Source organism: Nestor notabilis, unplaced genomic scaffold (genome assembly GCF_000696875.1).
Source record: "Nestor notabilis isolate BGI_N333 unplaced genomic scaffold, ASM69687v1 scaffold8539, whole genome shotgun sequence".
In the NCBI taxonomy this organism is placed as follows: Eukaryota; Metazoa; Chordata; class Aves; order Psittaciformes; family Psittacidae; genus Nestor; species Nestor notabilis.
Window position 1 is genome coordinate 34,469 of NW_009942318.1, and position 21,189 is coordinate 55,657.

Here is a 21,189-nt window from a genome sequence, read left to right on the forward strand (position 1 = left end):
ATGTGCCACTGATTGAGTATGGTATGACTTTAATATCCTATTCAATTCGACCTTGTGTACTTGTCTGTGGTATGAGCGGCACTGTTTTGTTCACAGAAACAGAACTCTAAGTTATTACTTGGACTGCAATAGCCACAAAGCATTCTATTTCTCCAAACAAAGCTCCTGATATTATAGATGTACAGCATGAAAAGAACATACCTATTTCAATGCATGTCATATAAAAATGCTTAACAACACTTTACACAAATGGCTTTCAAATAATTTTATAAATTAAGGGGAACAGGTATGAGTAGCCATGAATTTTCTTATGCCAATTCTTTTTACAAGCACACTTACTTAGCGATACTTAATCACTAAATTCTATGAGGAAAATTAAAGAAACGAGAAGTTTAAGGCAGCCTCAGGAATTCCAAAAAGAAGGGAAAAGAAAAAAAAATGTTATATATCCCCAGTGCCTTAAAAGAATAAAGTATTGCACAAAAAAAATTGCTAAAAAATGGATAAAGGTCATATCTGAAATCCAAGAATACGAAAAAAGAAAAACAAAAAGGAAGCAATGACTACTGAGTTGTGCCCACACACCTCTTGATTAACAAGTAAACCATGAGCTAGACTGCCAGAATTCAAATTTTAAATTTTAATTTGTGAGCACGTGTGTATACACGTTTATATTGTGGGCAAAATCACTTTACATTAGGTGTTATACTATCCAGAATGCAGGCCCTTGGCCACAGCAGGCTATGCCAGACTACATTAGATGTCTGTGCTTGCTGTACACAAAGTGGAGAGACTTGAGATGTTACCGAGGGTGATCTAGAAAGCTACACAGTGTGTGAGCAGTCAGAGCAAGCCAGTAAGAAACCCCATGTGTATGTAAGTGATTGGCCTCTTTCTTCCCTTTTGTTCCCTTAAAGCACCAGGGTTCCTCTGGGTAGACAGGTCATGCTGGGCAGGGAACAGCTGGCTCCATCCCTTCCCAGCCAGGGAGGTTCAGCCCGTGTTCTCTGGGCAGGATTAAGGATCCTGCTCCACACACATGGCAATGCTGGGGAGTAGAAGCCTCTGTGCCTCCCCACCAGCATACCTAGCTAAGAAGAAACAAATCTTAGAGGGGAACATAAGCAAGTAAGAGGGAATAAATGCTCTTAATCCTCAGGCAATGGGCTAGAAGACACCTGGATTACAGGTGGTTTCATCAAATTTCTAACATAAATGTAGCTTTGTGAATATACTCACATTTCCCTGGTCTCAACCAAATCCTTTAGCCACTAGCTTGTTACATAAAAAGGGGAGAGTTGGAGTGGGAGGATGACAATATTTTCTAGGGAAAGTGGCTGCATGTGTTACTCATGCCTAGCAGATGGGGCTCCTATAATGTAAGGGATAAGGCAGAAAGGAGAAGAGCATGTCTGCTGCTCTGCCTTGTGCTCTCTCCCGCCTGTGCTCTGCTGAAGGGGACCTGTGGGTTAAGGGGCAGCAGGAAAACAGGGTTTCCCTCTTCCTGCCTGCAGAGGCCCAGTTTAGACAGAATTCAGATGGCCTTGAATGCACACACACATCCAAGTGGTATTGACAGATATAATGTGATGTCTGGAAACCTCAACATAACCAAGATCTATTTATAATGGACTAACATCTCCTGAAATGCAATACTGTAATTATGTGAAAATATAAACCAGATAGTGTCATTTAAAAATACAAAATAGCACATAAAGATGTCTACTTCTTCGCCTATTTCTCTGGGCTAGAAAAACAATAGCATTCATAGAATGCTGCTTCTTATGCCAGGTTTAAAATGGAAGAAAATTTTAATGGCCTGTGAATGGAAAAGCTTGAAATCAGTGGATTGCAGCAGAAAGATGAGTGGATGAGTACTGTGCAGGGGAGAGCTGCCCTGACATGACCGTGCCAGACAGAACAGCAGCTGTTCCAGAAGAAGTTATGCAGCAACATATCACTGCTGCCACCATTAAGCTCCCCTATGCTCTGTTAGTAATTGGGAAAGTTAAGACTGGGCAAAGAAGCAGTCTAACATTTATTTTGCCCAGGGGACCAAGCAAGCATCTCTGCAGAGTTCAGAATGGATATCATCATGTCAGCCTAGCACTAACTTTTCTTTTCACCACGCTTCATTACTCAGTGCAGTGCTACAGGCTTTTACAGCTCTGGTCCATACACAGACACTAAGTAAGTGTTCCCTGGGTCTGTTGCTTTATTCAGAACAAAACATAAATAAAAATGCTTAGCCCTTCTCACAGATAGGATGTGGAACCAGTCCATCACTGGCTATTCAACCCCTCCTGCTGATGGTGTGCCACTCGTAAAACATTTGCATATCCACTGAGTGGGAGATACTGACTCTATGGCCTGATGCTGAGAGTGGGAGGCAAAACATATGGATTCCAGTTCTTTCTTCAGGAAAAGTTTAATTATTATGCAAAGTGCATAAGACTCAGCAGGGCCAACTGACAACCACCACAGCCCTGGTGATCATAGCCCTGTCGATCATAGCCCTGTCATGGTGATGGAAATTATGAATTTATGCCTCTGTTAGCAGAGAACAGAAATGAACACAGACTTCTTCGCATTATGGTTAAACAACCAAAACCCTTAGTCATGGATAAAATGAGGACACACACACCAACTTCTTATCCATTCCATAAGCCTAGGAGAAAGAAAAAATACCGCATCAATTCAACCTGCAGATGTGAGTAGTTTTAAGGGAAACAAAACTGTATTCTTAGGCAAACAGCTAACTTGCTAAAAATATTTCATTCACCTATCCACCTACTGCCTATTCACCTATCCAGTATCTTAGTTATTATCACAGAATCATAGAATAGTTTGGGTTGAAAGGGATGTTAAAGATCATCCAGTTCCAATCCCCCTGCCATGGGCAGGGACACCTTCCACTAGACCAGGTTGCTCCAAGCCCCATCCAACCTGGCTTTGAACACTTCCAGGCATGGGGCAGCCACAACTCCTCTGGGAAACCTGTGCCAGTGTCTCACCACCCTCACAGTGATGTATTTCATCTATATTGACCTCTTTCAGTTTAAAACCATTACTCCTTGTCCTATCCCTACATGCCTTTGTGAAGAAAGCTCTCTCACCACCCTCACAGTGATGTATTTCATCTATATTGACCTCTTTCAGTTCACATCCAGGCCTGGGTCAGCCACAACTCCTCTGGGAAACCTGTGCCAGTGTCTCACCACCCTCACAGTGATGTATTTCATCTATATTGACCTCTTTCAGTTTAAAACCATTACTCCTTGTCCTATCCCTACATGCCTTTGTGAAGAAAGCTCTCTCACCACCCTCACAGTGATGTATTTCATCTATATTGACCTCTTTCAGTTTAAAACCATTACTCCTTGTCCTATCCCTACATGCCTTTGTGAAGAAAGCTCTCTGTATTTCTTGTAAACCCCCTTTAGATACTGAAGACTGCTCTAAGTCTCCTCAGAGCCCTCTCTTCTCCAGGCTGAACTAGCCCAGCTCTCAGCCCTTCTTCATAAGGAGAGGTGCTCCAGCCCTCTGATCACCTTTGTGGACCATCTCCGGACTCACTCCAACGTTCCACATCCTTCTTATGTTTGGGGCTACAGAGGTTCATTACAGAGACTTTGACCTTAGATGTTAACAAAATCAAAGCTGGTCCAGCAGGATAAGAGCATTTGGAGACGTACGAGTCTGATAAACTATAACAGCTTCAGGATCTTCATGCTATTCTTTCGCCACCCATGTGCAAAAAGAAGTGTAGCCACACTCCCACAATAACCCAAAAGCTCTTGGCTGCTACATTACAGCATTCTTTTCCACGGCTGGTTCAGGTTTACCAGATTACCATATTTGAAGATTTAATGACTGCGAGTGAGAGTTCTGGATATTTTTCCAAGCTGTTTTGAAGATAAAATCATAAAGGGACAATCAGGATTTTCCATAACACACTGAACACCACCTTCTCTTTAAAAATTATGTTAGATCCTTGAGACTTGGAAAGAAAATACACTCCTGGGTAAGTCCCAGTTTTGCATTCCTGTTCCATAGCCTCTGTAAGTAGGGAAGGATCTTTATAAGGCTTAGCACTCTTTTTATTTTTAATCTATAGTTGGGGAAACATTTACTTAAAACTTATCACATAAAACAGCTGTCAAACATATTTACCAAACATGGAAAATACATAGTAACATTATCATTCATATGTATATATATATATATAAAATGTGTAGAGATATATACACACATTATATATTACATATATAATAAATTGTTACCACAGTTTCAAGCATTCAACTGCTTTTCACATTGATATCAAGAAAATAAAAATAGAAAACTGAAATTTGCACTGCTAATCCCCTACTATTTCTTCAAGCATTTATGTTTCACTTTCAGAATCAAAACTCGGGGATACAAACTTAATGAGGCGAGTACACTTTCTAGAGACAAATTCCCAAAGGTAGGCACTCAACTGCACATGCAAATTGAGTGCATGCAATGCCCAACACGTTACTGCATGTGCACACAGAAAGTAAATAAACAGATTCCCAGCCATTTGACTGCAATCGATTTACCAGATACACAATGACATATTTTACATCACTATTCACATGTCTGTGTTAGAATATGCAGATTAGGTGCACATACCTTAGAAATTTACAGTGGAAAACTTAATCTTTAGTGTTTCCTTGTCAATCTCAACTTTATTTTTAGAGTTACTTAAAAATAAATACGGAAAACCAGCAAGATTTTCCAAAAGAAATACTTAGCAACACAGTACAGGATTAGCTTTTCTCTGTCAGTGAGCCAGCTGTGAGAAACACACAGTGGTTCTGTGAGGTACAATAAAGCACTGAACACAAAACAGCAGGAAAAGTAATTTGCAAGCTTGTATACATACCCAGAACATCTGGAAGGGGAGAGCATTAATGAAGCAAAGAATGGAAAAAGCCAAGACAATCAGGTTCTTGTACAAAGCATACAGCATGAGGTAAGGTTATAACAAGTGTAACATACGCAGAAACAACAAGAAAAAGGGTTGGATCCTTCTGACAAAGAAATGCAGCAAAAGCACAAAGCTGGTTCAGCAGTTTCTGCAAACAGCATGTGTACATACAGAAATTTAACTAAGCCAACTGGGACTGATCTTCGGGTGAATGGGATTTAGCCATGTACTGTACTTTCTTGGAGAGAAAAGTCTTTTCAAAAATACGTATTTTTTCTAGGCTTTTAAAGAAATAAAACAAATGCCATTTCCTTAAATTTAGTTCTAGTATTTCACATGTTAAACCTGTAACAGTATATAGAAGCAAACATTTCTTGTTATATACAAAATAAGCTCTCATATAGGAGAGGAGTAAGACTGTACTGTCCTTCTAAATCTTCGCAAGCCAGATATTATTTTTATAAAATTCTTAGATACATTAGTTTTACACTACAATATTCAGTGGTGGCATTGGTTTCCAATGACTCAAATCTCAAGTCTATTTTTAACTGATTCCTTTACAAAAGCAAACTTTCAGTCAATAGGGGTGTATAACATTAAGCCCATTGAGACCTCCCTATAATCCTGTAAATCCAGTTCCTCATGGCAATTCCTACTCCTGATTATCACATTGTTTGTCTATGCCTCCTTGAAACTAATTCTGGGTTATCTAGTAAATCAGTTCCAAATAATGGCGCTTACTCCACTGTTCACTGGGCTATACACAAATATAAGCCATATGCACAATACTGCAAATCTGTATTGGGTGATAAGGTAAGAGTTCTCATAAAGATGTTAGTTTATTTCCCATTAAAAAGTATTTTATATTAATATATCAAGTACATTACCTCTGTACTTTGTTAATTAATGAACATAACACTTATTAAAGTAATACTTACGTAAAACCCAACAACGGATTTTCAAAAGTCTAAGAAATAGCCTTCTCTGCTGCAGTTGCTACTGCTGCTCACAAACATGAGCATTAACTGAGGGATACATCAGTAGCTTAACTGCCTAGCTGCATGAGGTACCACTACACAAAGGTGGGTGAGTAAAGGAATAGCTTCCCATTGAACCTGAAAGGGGGGACAGATTTGGATTAACATAAAGTAGTTTCGGGGAGCTATATGTGCTATAATAAAAAGCTGTTTTTAAATGATACCAGATGTAGAAATGAACACACGGGTCTCCGCCCATGTGCCACTAACTGTTTGAGGAGGAGAGAGCCAGCCAGCCAGCCCTGCAGCTAGAAGACTCCTTCAGACCAAACCAAACCCTGTTTTTCATTAACAAGATCAAATTTCATTGCAATAAACACCATTTTTAAATACCTGGACCAGAACTATGTCATTTAACATTTGCTAAAATTCTGCCTTTTGTTTTTGTTTTGTTTGGGTTGGGTTTTTTTCGCCAGTGATGTGAAGAAAAGGCCTTATTATTGTATACAAGGGAAAATGATGGTAGAGAAAGAATTAATGTCCCAGGGCCCCTCAGCAGACCTACTGCAGATACTAGAAAAGAACTACTGTAACCTGAGTCCTGACTCAGTGATTTATCTGTGACTGAAACTTGTATTAGAATGAAATATTATTTGGCTGTAAAACTAATACTAATAAAGTAGGAAATGCCAAGCTTTAATCAAACCTTCTGTGGTCTGTATTATAAGAAACGTAAGTTGTTTTGCAAGGCTGCTGTTTCAATCAGTACACAACCCCATACACTGTCAACTGATAAACAGCTACTTAATCAGTTACTTTCTCTTCATTGTCAAGTATGTGTCTCACATCTCATTTAGAGCACACTGTTCTAATCTTTCTCTAAAAACAGAATGAATAAATTATTTGTAGGCTATTTTATGGAACTTATTGTGGTGGCATTTCTCTGGTGCAACAAAATGTTTTTTCACTTTGAACATTTCAGTTAGTTGAGAAGATGAATTTATATTTTCTAAATAGAACAATCACAAGTTACCACTAATTCTGGGGAGTTGATTTTAGAAATAGTGTCTTATTCTTCAGCATAATTACCATAGTAAAAATTACATTCAGACTAGAAAAATGGAAGCCATCCTTCTGGAAATCCTGATTTCTGGGGATTCTTTCTTCCAAAATGGAACATAACCTTGAAGCTCCTCTTAGAAGTCAGCACTAAGACTCAGGATATTCCTGACACGGCTCTGTACTGTCAGTACGTGATATCAGTACTGATCTGAGAGAAGGCTGGAAAGGAAAAGAATAACTTCCCAGTTAAATGTCTGCAAAAAGGAGAGCCTAAAATAGGAGGACATCTTGGGAATGAAGAGCTGTAAGTCTGGTATTTCATAAGATACCCAACCAGTATTCCATAGAGTACCGTTTGTTTTCCAATCAGTGCATTACCATGCAATGTGCTGATTTTGATGACATACATTACCGTTTGACAGGTTCAAAGCCTGAACTGCAGTTTCAGTCACAATGATTAGTACTTCTACAAATGATCATAGAATCGTAGAATCAACTAGGTTGATCAGGAATTTGGTCTTGGATCTGAGAAATCTTTCCTGATTGATTTAATGCCACAAAAAGTTTTGGTCAGATCACTATGCCCTGTCCTGCTGCCCCTAAATTTAAATTGCAAAGGTCATATCGTGCTTTTAGAGAACATCATTTGCCTTCCTGAAGTTACTTGCTTCATTCACTGTATGAGTTCCATAGCAAGCAAAACAGCAATTCACTAAGCAATTCCAATTCCCTGCATTAGTTTATACATTTAAAAAAACCAAAACCCAACAACTAAGGCAGAGCACCGGTGGAAAAATAATCTTAAACGCATAACCAAAGACTGAATCACAGCATACATAACCTAAAAATACTGAGAAATTGCACAGTTAATCTTCTTACTATTACTTCCTAACCTTTATTTTGCACAACTTGAGTTTTTAAACCTAATAATATTCTTTTAATAGCATTTTTTGTTGACTTATAGCAAATCCATCACAGAAACCAAAAAATAAAAATTCCACTACATGGTGTGATACTGCCACTCACCTCTGCTACTTCAGCCGACTAAGTAACTCGCAGCAGTAGTATGCTGTCATCTTCTTTATGAGCCATTGCTCATAAAGGCCACCTACCAGCAGGCTGCAGTGATATTTTCTAATTCTGACTCTATTTCTACCTTGAGGTAGAAATGAGGCAGGCATTGCAGGCAAGCAAGGGAACAGGCTGTAACACTCCTTATACTTTCTATATTTTGCCTTGCACAAGGGTTTTCCCGCCACCTTACAAAAGCAGTTCCCTTTTCTGACTCCAGGATGTTCTGTTGTATCTCAGTTCTCCTCCTAACCCACCGCCACATCATTTCCCACCCTGACTTCCTTCCTGGCTCCTTCTTTTCCTCCCATGGTTTACCTCATCTCTGGAGCATGGACCTTGGAGGTACTTCACCAGTGTGTTCAATTATACCAGTTTGTATTCCATATATCCAACCTTTTCAATAATGGATTTTCACGACTTGCTTTTCTCCCTTAATCTGCTCCTCCAGTTGAACATCTTTAAAGTAAAAAACTTTCTATACCCTCGTTCATGCTGCACAGCAAAGTAGGGATTGACAGCTGAAAGATGAGCACCTTCCAGCTTTAGTTCTGCTTGGCTGCCCTGATCCAGTCTGCTGGGGCTACTTCTGCTCAGCATTATTGCTGGACCTTGCCCAGAGAGAGCTGAGTCTTTAAGTAATTCAGACGGAAAGTTTGGTGTGTGTTAGTTGCAGCTTCCAATAATTTGGTCAAATTTTCTCATTATTTTAATGACGAATGCCCAGAAACATGTAAATGAAACCCTTTTTAATTTACTACCAAATTTCAAAACCCTGTTAGGTTATTAGAAGAATGTGAGTATTACAGCTTCTGGGGTAACAAAAAAAAAAGTTTTGAGAATATTTTAACATAGGTAAAATTAATTTTTGCCCTAACTTCAGTTTTAACATGACCTACTTGCTTTAATAATATTTCCCAAAAGAATTCAAAATTCTTTCATAAATCAGCTAATTTTTAGAACAATTATAGGTAACTGAAAACCTGACATGTAGCAGGAAATTTTAGACAATAGTAATAGGTCTGTTACAAATACAAGAGACATCTCTATCTATCTATCTATCTTCATATTTACATATATTCATAATCACATTTGGGTGTCTCCAACTGAGGTTCTGTCAGAGCTTCCATTTTAAATACCTCTATCAAGAAAATACTTTAGCCCAAAGAAAAGATACTGATATTCTTAAGGGTAAGGTTCTCTATGAGATAAAGGTGTATACAATTGAGCTGCATTTAGTTTTTATAGATTTTTTCCTGTATAATTTTTCATGATAGCTGTTTTACATATATGAAAATATTTTAATATGAGAAATAGATGATATGCTTTGTACTGCTGCATATATTTGTGTAGTATTGCACAAAATTGCACATGCTTTGATCTTCAGATTGGGAAATAAATCACCATGGTTTCGTTTGTTCCACGACTGCATGACCTATATCCTTATTACCAATTTTCAGTTCTGTTCAAAACAAGTGACACTTTCTCTTTTCATTAGATTATTAAACAGACCTTGATGACAAGACTGAAATCCACATAGAAGAATATTCTTGTGTGTAAACATTCATTATGTTGTTACGGTACATTACATTTTGACATTTGAAAACACTTAAAATAAGACATACTTGGAAGCTATCAACCTACTTGCAAGTAAAGATTCACAGCCTCCACATAGCTGAAAGCAAGGGTTTTAAGAAGCAAATTTTCAAGAAAGGGAATTCAAACTTTTTAGGCAAGAGAAGCCACCTGTACTGTAACTGGTGACACTTAGCTACATCTTCCCAGCTAAGCTTGTTTTTCTTTCTGGCTAATAACTGTTGAATTACTTACATAACTGGACAAACTACAGTACAAAAAGACTAATGTAAGATGACAGATATGCATGCTATGAACCTAACTATATAGTTTTTAACAATGTCTCCTCTTCTACATCCTTCATTTTCTGTACCAATCTCAGCATTAGTTTAAATTGATACAAAATTCTGAAAATGTGTATTTCCATATTTTTTTTCAGGTCTAGTATCAGTAGCTATCACTACTAGTAATATTATCAAAGATAATGCATAGTATCAATAATATTCATATAATTTCAGGTATTCTGAAACCATCACTTCTATTCAACCAGAACACCTCTTTAGACTTTATTTACTTTACGGATGGCTACTTCTCCCCACTGAGGCAAACAGCAAAACCCGAAAACTGAACATAAGCAGGATAAACCAATAATCAGCACTATATGAAGTTTACCTGGTAGTGATTTAAAATGATTTCTAGTGCCAAGATTTCTGAATTACAGGAATCGTGATTTTCTCACAGCAGAGAGAAGGCTATTTTTAGATTACACATATGAATTGAGAGTAGAATACTTTACAGCCGATTTGTAGACAGCACAGTCATAGGTACTTACCTAAGCTTGATCTTGTGTTAGATCGCTCTATTATCGCATGCTTACTGGGATTGTTTAATACTGAGCGTTTGGCAAGCGAGATGTCTGCTGTGACTCTTGTAATTGATATACTGCAAAAATAAAATACAGTGAAATAGAACAGAATGTTATTTATCTTGCAGGGATGTGGGGACAAGAAGGGACTCATTTAACACTAGAATATGGCTAAGACTACAAAAAAAAAGAAGTTCTCAGCAGCACAGTATACTTTGCACAATATGAACAGAGAAGAAACATTATCTCACTGATACTGTTATGAGAACTATTGATAAGACACCCCCCTTTCTGCACGGTACTTAAATGCACTACGACCGCTGACTGCAAAACTACACGTGTCTGGTCAGAAGGGAGGCAGAAGGAGGTTAGAAACATGCTGCAGAAGATGAGACTTCCTTGGGGGCTCCAGGCCTGATATGGTTAGACTTTGCACCAGTGTCCCCACTATGAACAGGCCGGTTTTGCTCTTCCCTGATTTTGATTAATTTGTTGAAAGGTACTGAATAACATCCTGGCTTACTTTAACCATACCTGTAAGACATATAGGGATATACAGAGTTAATAGGTCAAGGTAAAGCTTGGTAGTACAGCCATATAACTCTATTTTTTATTGCTCAGCTTACTAGCACATGTTTATTAACAGAGTGAAAGAGTTACCTATAATTTTCCAGAAAGATACAGCAATATGCTGGGCACCTAAAAACGGTCACTGCAACCACAGAGAAGCATGCAAACAAAAACTCTGGGCTCTGGCAGGCTCAGTTTTGTGTTTATGAGAAAAGATGAGCCAAAAAAGAAGTGGTTACTTCCAGTTGTTTGCAGTGACCTCCTACATAACCTTCTGCATATTCTTTTTCCTAGGAAAACAGTTAACTGGGTTTGTTTTGCTTTACAGGGTCAAAATGCACCCTTTGGATAAATTCCCTTTCAGACTCTCTGGCCTAATGAGGTTTAGGGGTCACATTTTTCCAGTGCTGAGAGTTAAATCAGACAGATGATATTCCCTTCTTCTTCCTTGTAAGATTTTATTTGCAATTTAAAAGGAGGAAATGGATTTCCTAAGAACAGGGTGGGCTCCTCTCTAGCAAGCAGTCAGATGCTGTTCATCTGAAATGTAACCAAATAGGTCATTTTCCAGTGAACTCAACATGTGTATATATTTATCTAAACCCCTACAAAATGTAAAAAAGCCAGAAGTTAAGACAGAAAAACAGAATTATTTGCACAATACTGATTAGTAACATAATTTTGGAAATTTAACTTAAGCTGAAAACATAAATAAGGATTTGATTTCTGGCTCAGCTCCTCAAAGATAATGCCATTAGCTTGAAATGAAATCCAACATGTATTTAGGTACTCATTATTTCTCTTTATTTGCTAATTGATGAGCACTACAAGCTTCTACAGCTTTTTTCTTCCTTTTTTTTCCAGTTGTCCTTTCTACTTGCAACAGAAAGAACTTTTCCCTTTTTCAAATATAATTATGGTATATTGAACAAAGCTAGAATTATCAGTCTAAAAACGTTATTTTTCATTTTAAGATACTTTTTTTTTCATTTTAAGCTATTTTAATACCTTTTCAAGGTCATTTTAATGTCTTTTGAGATACACAGCATGAGGAAGAACAAGCCTGCTCTCAAAATGAAGGGCATGTATGCTCATACAATGAGAGTGGGGACAGCTTGACAGCAGAGTAGTAGTGAAAACAGTAGCATGAGTCTTAGAATCTCCTTTACAAATTTGCTGGGGACCTCGAGTACCAATGCAGATTGTTACTGAAGTTTGGGATGCTTCAAATCTGCTACTATAGACATCAACTGTATTGAGACATCAGCATTTGTGGATTCACCCTGACACAACTGGATCTACAACTGATTATTAGATACGCTTTAAAATATTTCAAGACATAAAGACACGTTTTTTCTGCTTGCAACACTCATTATTTTGTTAACTTCCAATTCTAAAGGTACATATCTAAGATTTGAGAACTCTGACTAATATAAAGAGGGACTACTAAGTGGTTAGGTATCAACACCATCACTCTGACTGAGAAAATACAACAGCTAAAACCATAATGTCTGGTATTTTAAAGAGCTGAAGCTATTGACTGAAAACTTCAAGCTCCCTCTTGAAAGTTTGACAGCACCAAGACAGACAGAATGGTGTTACCACTCTGCCCACTTCCAAATGGAATAGAACATTCACTGAAGTTACAGATATTATAACAAGACCTTCCAGTTTTCTCAATTTTTTCCTCCCAAACATCAACCCACTAGCACATACTAATCCGGAGCCTGATCCAGTAGGAATAGAATCACATGTAGAGAATGCACCTGATGTCTCTTGTCCATGGGCCTGTGACGTTTAATTACAGAACATGCCACTGCTTTTAGAGATGGATCATCATTTGACATTTGTACTACAGTAATGCCTGGAGGCTCAAATACAAATCAGATCGGACCTTGCCTGTGGGGCACAGGCTGTAACAGCACTCATATCAAAATCCAGCAAAGTGCAGCCTGTCTGCCACCAAGAGTGACCATATTTCAGTAATGTGGGGACTGCCTGCCCCCAGCACTCCTTTTGAGTCTTCCCATTATAGAGTCCAGCACCACTGTCAAACCAAGCTTCCATCTTGAGAGATCAAGGGTTTGACAATCATGTATATTAGATAGTCTGAATCTCCTATCCCTCTTTCCAGGGTAGCTGCCACTGTAAAAACCTATAGCTGAGAAGGAATGGTGGCCCTCGTCAACTTGTGCAGAACCCAGGAAGTGCTGATGAGGTATCACTTGAAAAATACTTAAGCAAAATAATGTTTTAAGAGTACACATTTATTAAATCTGTACATAAATATTTGGCAATTTGGAGTGTGGTTATCACAGTCATCAAGAAGAAGACATCCTATTTTCCTCTCTCAACACTTCCCACTGCGAACACAGCCTCAGTGTCCTCTGCTAAGGAATCTACCAATCCGCTGATAAAGGAATTAGCTGTCATTACTAATTTTCTACAAAAAGAATGTCATTATATCTTGGTAGTACCTAACAGGACCTGAACTCAGGTAGATTTGCATTGCAAAGTACTTACCGCCCTTCGAATCTATGTTTTAAAAAATCAAACAATGCTTTTTGCATCATATCTGTTACCTAGAAGCAAACAAACAACCTATTAATAATCACATGAGAAATTCATAATACTTGATGCTCAATACGATACATAATAAATTGACAGTAAATAGTATATACCTGAATATTAGGATTGGAATGTAATTTATTCTTAGTTTGAATTCTGATACGAAATGAAATACTAATAAGCAGCTATCTAGTAGAAGTAAAAACTGTCTAGATTTTTGTCTATGATATGAATGATGTTATTCAGCTTAACTATCTTTGAACATCTGAATACAAATGCGGCACAATATTTTTGGCAAAATAAAACCGTTCACACAATCACTTACCTCATATCCTTTCAGAGAAGGTCCCACTAAAACTACTGGTCGCATAGAAGGCACTACATCATAGGGAGGGATGTGCTCTGTCTGCAAAACAGAAAAAGCTTTCAGCATCACAGGACCCAGAGAAAGTGTTACACGTTACTTACAATGTTAGGAACTCTGAATTTCCAGTGATGTCGCCAACACAGGAAACACGGATTCGTTAACTTTTCCCGAAAACTGGTAGTACAAGATAAGGACTTAATAGGCTCAGGGATTTCTTTTGAAAAAGCTTTTCTTTGACTTTCAGTTCTCCTACTGTCTTCATATTTATTCTGGATAGATACAAAAACTTATTCTGGAGACATTCACATGTCCCACTTCATAGTTCCTAACTGGTAAATTGAAAAGGTTATTTCCAACAGTTAATGATTTTAAATGATTGACTCTAGAGCTGTGACATCTGTTTCCCAGTAAAATATTAATGTAGGCAAATTGTGCAAGAGAAAAATAAAACAAAAGGGGTGGGAAAAGCATAACACATCTCTTTTTATGTTCAGATCTGCCCACTGCTTGACAAAACATTGTGACACCACTGCAAATTCCCATGGGAGCACTTGCAGTCTGACTTTGAGATTTGCATCTGCAATTTACTTGCAAATGAAATCACAATAATGACTGATCAAGTTAGTATTTCTAGAAAACTTTCATAAAGAGAGCTTGGGATAGCAATCCTTCCACTTGGGAAGTTGCTATTACCACCCAAGAATGGATTCTGTTAGTACAATATTCACCAAACTACTTACTGATGTATTGTGCACAATTTATAAGAAAGTATTTTAAAATACAAAGATAAAAAGACTGTCTGCTTCCAAAGTTTGTAAAAGAATTTATACTGATATCAAAATCAAACTGTTTTTTTCTTTAATAAATGTCTATTTAATACACATCACCAAGAATTAGTCTTATCAGAACTCGTTTTTTGTTTGTAAGGGAGGGTTTGGTTTATCTTTGTCTTAGACAAAAAAACAATTGAAACCCAAACCCAAGAACATGTTGATGATATGGAAAAAGCTACGCCAGATCTGTTTTTCATACACCTACATCACACAAGTACATCAGTCAAGATCACTGAATACAGTCATTCCTTGTTTCAGTACTCAACATATCCCAAGGTGTTTCACAATAACATTATAATAAATATATACATTCCAAAACACAAAAACACACAGACAGACATTAATACGGTGACAGCACAAAATGCTACACAAGCAGCAGTCTAAAGCAGTCTAAAACATGGAAAACATTTTTGTGAATGTTTTTCTACAATATTTATCTTTTTTTCGTTACCTGTAGCTTAACCAGATAATTAGTAACATAAGAATGAATACCAGTGCCCAAGGCATCATAAGCATGTGAAACGAATTTATTATACATAGTGCAGAATCTGACTTGACACATTTCAAAGGAAAACCCTGCAATTATGCTGTGACAGTATCAAAATATAGCCCTCCACTGTTCTTGCTAACATTACTAATAATCTGATAAGCAAATTAGAGACAGATCCTAAGAAAAATTCATTGCAGATAGGTAAGTGCTTATAGCATGAGTGTCCTGATGCAAAAGATTTTGTCTTAACGTGGCTGACTCAATTGAAGGTATTCAAGCTAAGAGTTAACCAGCTATGTGAAAATGAGGGAAAGCACAGAAATTACCTTATTTGATGGAATATGGGCTATTTTTAAGATCTGTTCTGTTGAAACAGGCTTTTTTTTTTCCCCCTTCTAATCTTTACAGCTTGAAACAATGAAGCTGTCAGCAGAAAACGGCGTAAAAGTTATCTAATAAAAGCATTAAAGTTCTTTAATTTAGCATTACAGAATCTAACATTTTCTAAGGGACTGGCACTGCGCTATACAGCTTTCACTTGCAGATTTACATTCAAATATGAACTCAGAATAAAAACTAGCATAGTTTTGAGCATATGACTTTTGCTCAGTGGTTTGATTATGCAGGCTAGTTTGGGATGCCTACCCAGTATTTACTGTAAATTTCAGTATTACCAAACCCACTATAATCAGTAATGATTCTGATACGGAAGGAAAAAATGAAGAGCAAGATAGGAATAGCCACCATCCACGTCCAAGGTGGTCCATCTAGAAGCTTCATCTTTGAAAGATGCGTATGCAAGAGAGCATCTAATACACGTCACCATGTATTATTCTTCCTTATCATTTATAGTTGTTTATAAATATGATTAAGTAAAAAATTACTCAGAAGCAAGAAACTGCTGTTCATTTCCATAGTGGGCTGTGAATGATATGGTACTTAACAACCCCTACTGAAGCAAACACTGGTGACTTTGGAAATGACAAGGATCCAATATTATTTGAAAGAGTTCAAAAAGAAAAGAGAGAGAAAGTTCTATTTACTAAACATGAGAGTGTCCACAGCACAGGCAACACTGTCACTTGGAACTGTTTATAATCACTATAATAGTCTGTTGTTACCTGTAGATTTAAGTGGTTAAAACAAATGAATATGATCTATGAAGACTAAAGAATTCAAATGAAAAGAGTAAAAATGTGGTATTTCGCTGCATAGTTTGGCTCCTATCTAATGTCTTGATAACTTATTCCAGCCAAGATCCTAGAAACATATTACAGTTTGCTGTAACAGGATGCCAATTGCATAATTCTGTAGTTATCTGGGTTATCTATGGAGAGACATTGGCTCTCCTGGGAACCACCAGTACCATTTCCAATAGCTGAGCTACTAAAAAAGTCTGAGTGATGGATGGCGAGAACATTTGGCTGATAATTTATACATGACAACAGGAAAAAACTCAAAGCAAACCGCTAGAACAAGTCTGTGGTTTTCCACTGGTCTTATTCACCTGCAGATTTTGCACCTAGCAAATCAGAAGTTTAAATACTGACTAAATTAAAAATACAACAGTTTTGACTGTTTTCTAAGTATAACCTGAGTATCCGATTAGGTTCCAATAATGACTTTAATAGACTGAATAATAAGAGAAAAAAGCTTGAAAAACACAGAAAGAATAAGCATGCCCTAGAGAGAAGTATTATATGGAATTGTTAGAAATACATTTCTCACTTCTCTCTACTTTTAGGTGGCCTTCGAAGTGTGTCCTATTATTCCATCAAAAATGATAAGTACTGTAACAGTATCACGGATGCACTGAAGTTGGCACTGTTTGTTTTCTTGTACTGAATCCACTAATAGCTAGATACATTTCTACCTTAATTCTAGAATAGCTGCATCATTAATCTGGGGTAATAATGCTAATGATGCCAGTGGCAGGATAAACACAGGTAATGTTGATATAAACTTACCGATTTCTGCTTCTGCTTAGCTACAGCAGCATGGAAAAGAAACAAAGAACAACAAAGCATGCATGTTATTGGCTTGTCAAAGGACGCAGACGGTTAACAGGACTAAGAAATGTGACGCAGTGCAGGTGAGCAGGTGGACAGATGGGAGCTTGGAAGTCGGTGTTACCTTCTTAAAGAAGGGCATTCTTTTCTCTTTGGAGTGGGGTGATGTTACACTGTTTGCACTGGGTTTGGGGGAGCGATGGTTTGCTGGAATATCATTTTCTTCTGCATCTAAGCCAGTGGCATCTATGTCTATAGCTATATACAGACAAACAATTCAGAATTATCAGATGACAGGGAAAGTGAAGATAGGTTAAAAAGGAAATAACAGGTAAAGAGAAACAAAACTGTCCAGAGTAATAAATAAATAAATAAAGAGATGAAAATTAAAAAATCAACCATGAGTACAAAACACAATAAATCAAAGGGAAAAATTTAAAGGTGCAGTACATTAGGATTAGAAGACAGAAGGCAATCTCTAACAGCTACTGTAACACTTTCCTTTGATCCCCTTTTACACAGCTACATCAGATATACACAGAATTACTCTTACAAAACTGAGCAATGGCCAAGTCTGTTCTGGTTACGCCAGAGTAAATCCAAACTAGTTCACTGGAACAGACAAGATTTTCATCAAGGTGAAAAACAGAACTTGGCCAACAACATTTAAATTACTTTAAAGCAATGAACACTAATTCAAAATGGGTATCATCAACCGAAATTTGAAATGTCACTAGTATGTCCATAGGAGACTGAGAAACAGAAGAAAAATCAGTATGAAAATAAAATCAGCCTGTATACAATAATATCTACATCTCAGGGTGAACCACAATTGGCATTTTTAGCCATTTTAACTAAAAATATACAGTAGTCATAAAATACATTTATTAGAAATAATAGAAACAGACCTACAAATAGTGAAAACTAAAAAGAATGGGTAGCAGAAGAGAGAAAATTGATCCCAGCTTGTCTCAGAGACCTGGATCCTGTTGTAAAGAGTGAGGATGCAGGCAGGGCAAAATGGAAGTGAATACAATAAACCATTGTTGTTCAACCTCTACCCCAAAAGAATATACAGCACACAATACTTACATCATTAATAGAAAATATTTACTCTCTTTAGCAAGTAAGTAAGAAGAGTTTAAGCAAAGATCATCATGAACTCAGAAATAAACACATTTCAAAATGCAAAGCCATATTATTCTGAATGTTGAGTTCAACAGATACCTGCTAACCACCTGCGAAACAAACAAGTTTTCTTGTTTACAATGCTCAATCCTGATCTTAAGTAATGTATTAAATTTGTATTAAATTTGTCATTAGAAACCAATAATACACAAAAGTGATCCACAAACACAGTGTACAACATCACCCTGGTGTGTAAAGATCTTACCCACCTTGTGACACACTCTCATAACACATTCTTATCTTGCCACGCCATTATGTCAAACTGAATCTAACTCTAAATAGATCTATACGCAGATCATTTGCACTGTCTTTTTCCAAACCCATAATTAATCATTACAAACTATTACGAAACCACCTCAGTGACCTGCTTTCAGCTGCTTGATGAGTGGGACATCAACTAATCCGGCGGCATGTGCTATTAAATTATGCAACAAATAAATATTTCTGTCAAGCTTACGTGCAGCTACTGATTTAAGAGGCACTTGGGACAGCGATCTCTTCTATTTGAGTAAAGTATATTTTCCCCCTGAAATTATTCACAGATCTAATGCCATGATGCCTGACAATCCTTGAGTTTCAGAACTGTGCCTTTGAGCCTGCCTTTGCCAGGAAAGCCTGTGAGTAGATCCGCACCCTGTTTCTATATTACTGCTCCTAAAAACAGCTATAGAAATCACATAACATTTTCTTCTAGCAGCACTGTTCCTCCATCCTCTTCATAAGTATAAAAAGAACATATTATCTTTTCTTGACTACAGGCCAGCACAGATGCTATAAATCACTCATAATAAGGCATAATAGTGTTCAACTAAAATCGTCAGTAAAGAAAAACCAAAGTTGTTAAGCTTTTCCTGTAAAAAAGAAATGCAATATTAGATCAGCTACGTATCAATATATTCTTTTTCCAGTCTCAGTCTTCACACTATGTAACATCCCCTCTGTGATACTTCTTTTACTGTTAATTATCTTTAGTTCATTGGGGTTTTTTTTCAAAGTAATTTTCACTATTATCCTCACCCTGTTTGGTGGTCTGTAAGGACTGTATAGATTGATTAATATATCAATAGAATATTATCTAAATGGCTATGTGTCTCCTCTTAATTTGGGGGCTTTTTTTTTCACTGTTTCTTCTTGTTTAGTTTTTTGTTTGTTTCATTTTGTTCATTTGGGAAAAAAAAAAAAAGTAAAATCCCTGGCTCAAAGTCAAAAAATGAGGTTAATTTATTCTGCTAAAATCTCTTTAATTCATTAAATAACTTAGGTATTAGTCATTTATTATACTTTCAAAATGAGGAGGCCTGGGAATAATTGAACTGTACTTCAGAGTCAACTGAGTCTTTGTGTTAGTCACAAACTATGCCTCTTCCACCCATCTTAGGATGTCTTAAGCAAAAATATAAATACTGAAGACCCAAAATCTTAAAATCACAGGATAAGCTAAGAGCTAAGTGCACAGAATGTGAACTATTCATAGATATTCCCCAAATCTGCCATGTAACAGAATAAACTTTACCAGATTTCCTTCTTTCTCCAGAAAACCATTTTTCTGAAAACTACTGTCTGAAGAATCAACTCAATGCAATGAACATTCCAGGGTGGCTAGCAAATCAAGTCAGTCAGTAGCCTAAGTATGTTACCTGTTCTCTTACATCTAAATTCTGTGCAACAATCTGGAAATATACTGATCTTCAAGTTTTTTTGAGGATACAAGAGAATATTATAGCATTTCAGATGCTTTAACTTGCAACACAGGTCCATGGACACTTAATGCGGTTCTTGAAAATTGGGCTTTAAAGGTAAATAAGACAGTTTAAAGCCATCGTAAGGTAAAAGACCTGGGTTTGTTCTACAGGCTTGTGATGGACACGTATTAGTAACCAAAATGATATTTTCCAAAAATGAAAAAAAGGACAGTTAGGGAACTTAAATGGAATTTCGATAAACAAACTGCGATTGTACTACTGAAGTTGGTTGTTACAAACAAATTCATTGTACAAGACAGGTATCTATTTCAATTAATTTAACTAAATGAAACTACTATCATAACTTGATTGAATTTCTGTCTCTCTCTTAACGTCCATGTAAATACTTTAATATCTTCAGGATAATTTTAAGATGCCTGCTCTTTAGACCAGGCTCCATATAAACTAATATGATTGAAAAATAGATGTCTTTGCCTCAGTAGACAAGGCATTAGCAACATTCATTAATAATTTCAGATTTCAGGTACTCAGAATACACATTTTCTCTCTCAGGAGAAGACAAAACATCCAGCAACACAGCAGCTGAATGTCATAGAATTTTATTTTTTGGGGAGTAATCTTCTGCTACACTTTTTTTTGAGGCGCTGATGCAAGCTTTCCCTCCATCAACTCACCATGTATTTGCTTTCTACCTCTTGAATGCAACCTAACTAATGTTAAATCTGTCTGTGGATGCTCTAAAAACAAAACATTATTTCTGAAAAATTTGTCACAGAAGGCAAATGATGTCCAGTATGCTAGAATTACATGAGACACATCCTCATTATCAGAACTGTGAAACTAACAGTTTCTGTTATTACAAAATAATGCCGTTCTGGATGCTACTGCAGAAACCTCTTGGGAATTCTTATTCTTATTGCTGCTTTTTCTCCTGTACCAGAAGGTATTTCTTGTTCAGCA

At 37.0% G+C, this 21,189-nt stretch overlaps 1 protein-coding gene across 3 annotated transcripts in view; it reads right to left on the reverse strand.

The window, feature by feature from the left end:
- Positions 1–21,189, reverse strand: part of CACNB2 (calcium channel, voltage-dependent, beta 2 subunit) — an 84,707-nt gene that overhangs the window by 11,946 nt on the left and 51,572 nt on the right. For 2 of the 3 annotated variants that reach the window (XM_010021336.1, XM_010021335.1), the window contains exons 6-9: positions 17,297–17,316; positions 13,965–14,045; positions 13,595–13,653; positions 10,469–10,578 (exon numbers count right to left, since the gene is read on the reverse strand). In XM_010021336.1, the coding sequence (XP_010019638.1) occupies positions 10,469–10,578; positions 13,595–13,653; positions 13,965–14,045; positions 17,297–17,316 (270 nt within the window). Of the gene's footprint in view, positions 1–10,468; positions 10,579–13,594; positions 13,654–13,964; positions 14,046–17,296; positions 17,317–17,462; positions 17,597–21,189 lie in introns of all 3 variants that reach the window. The other variant, XM_010021334.1, reaches the window with a different exon arrangement.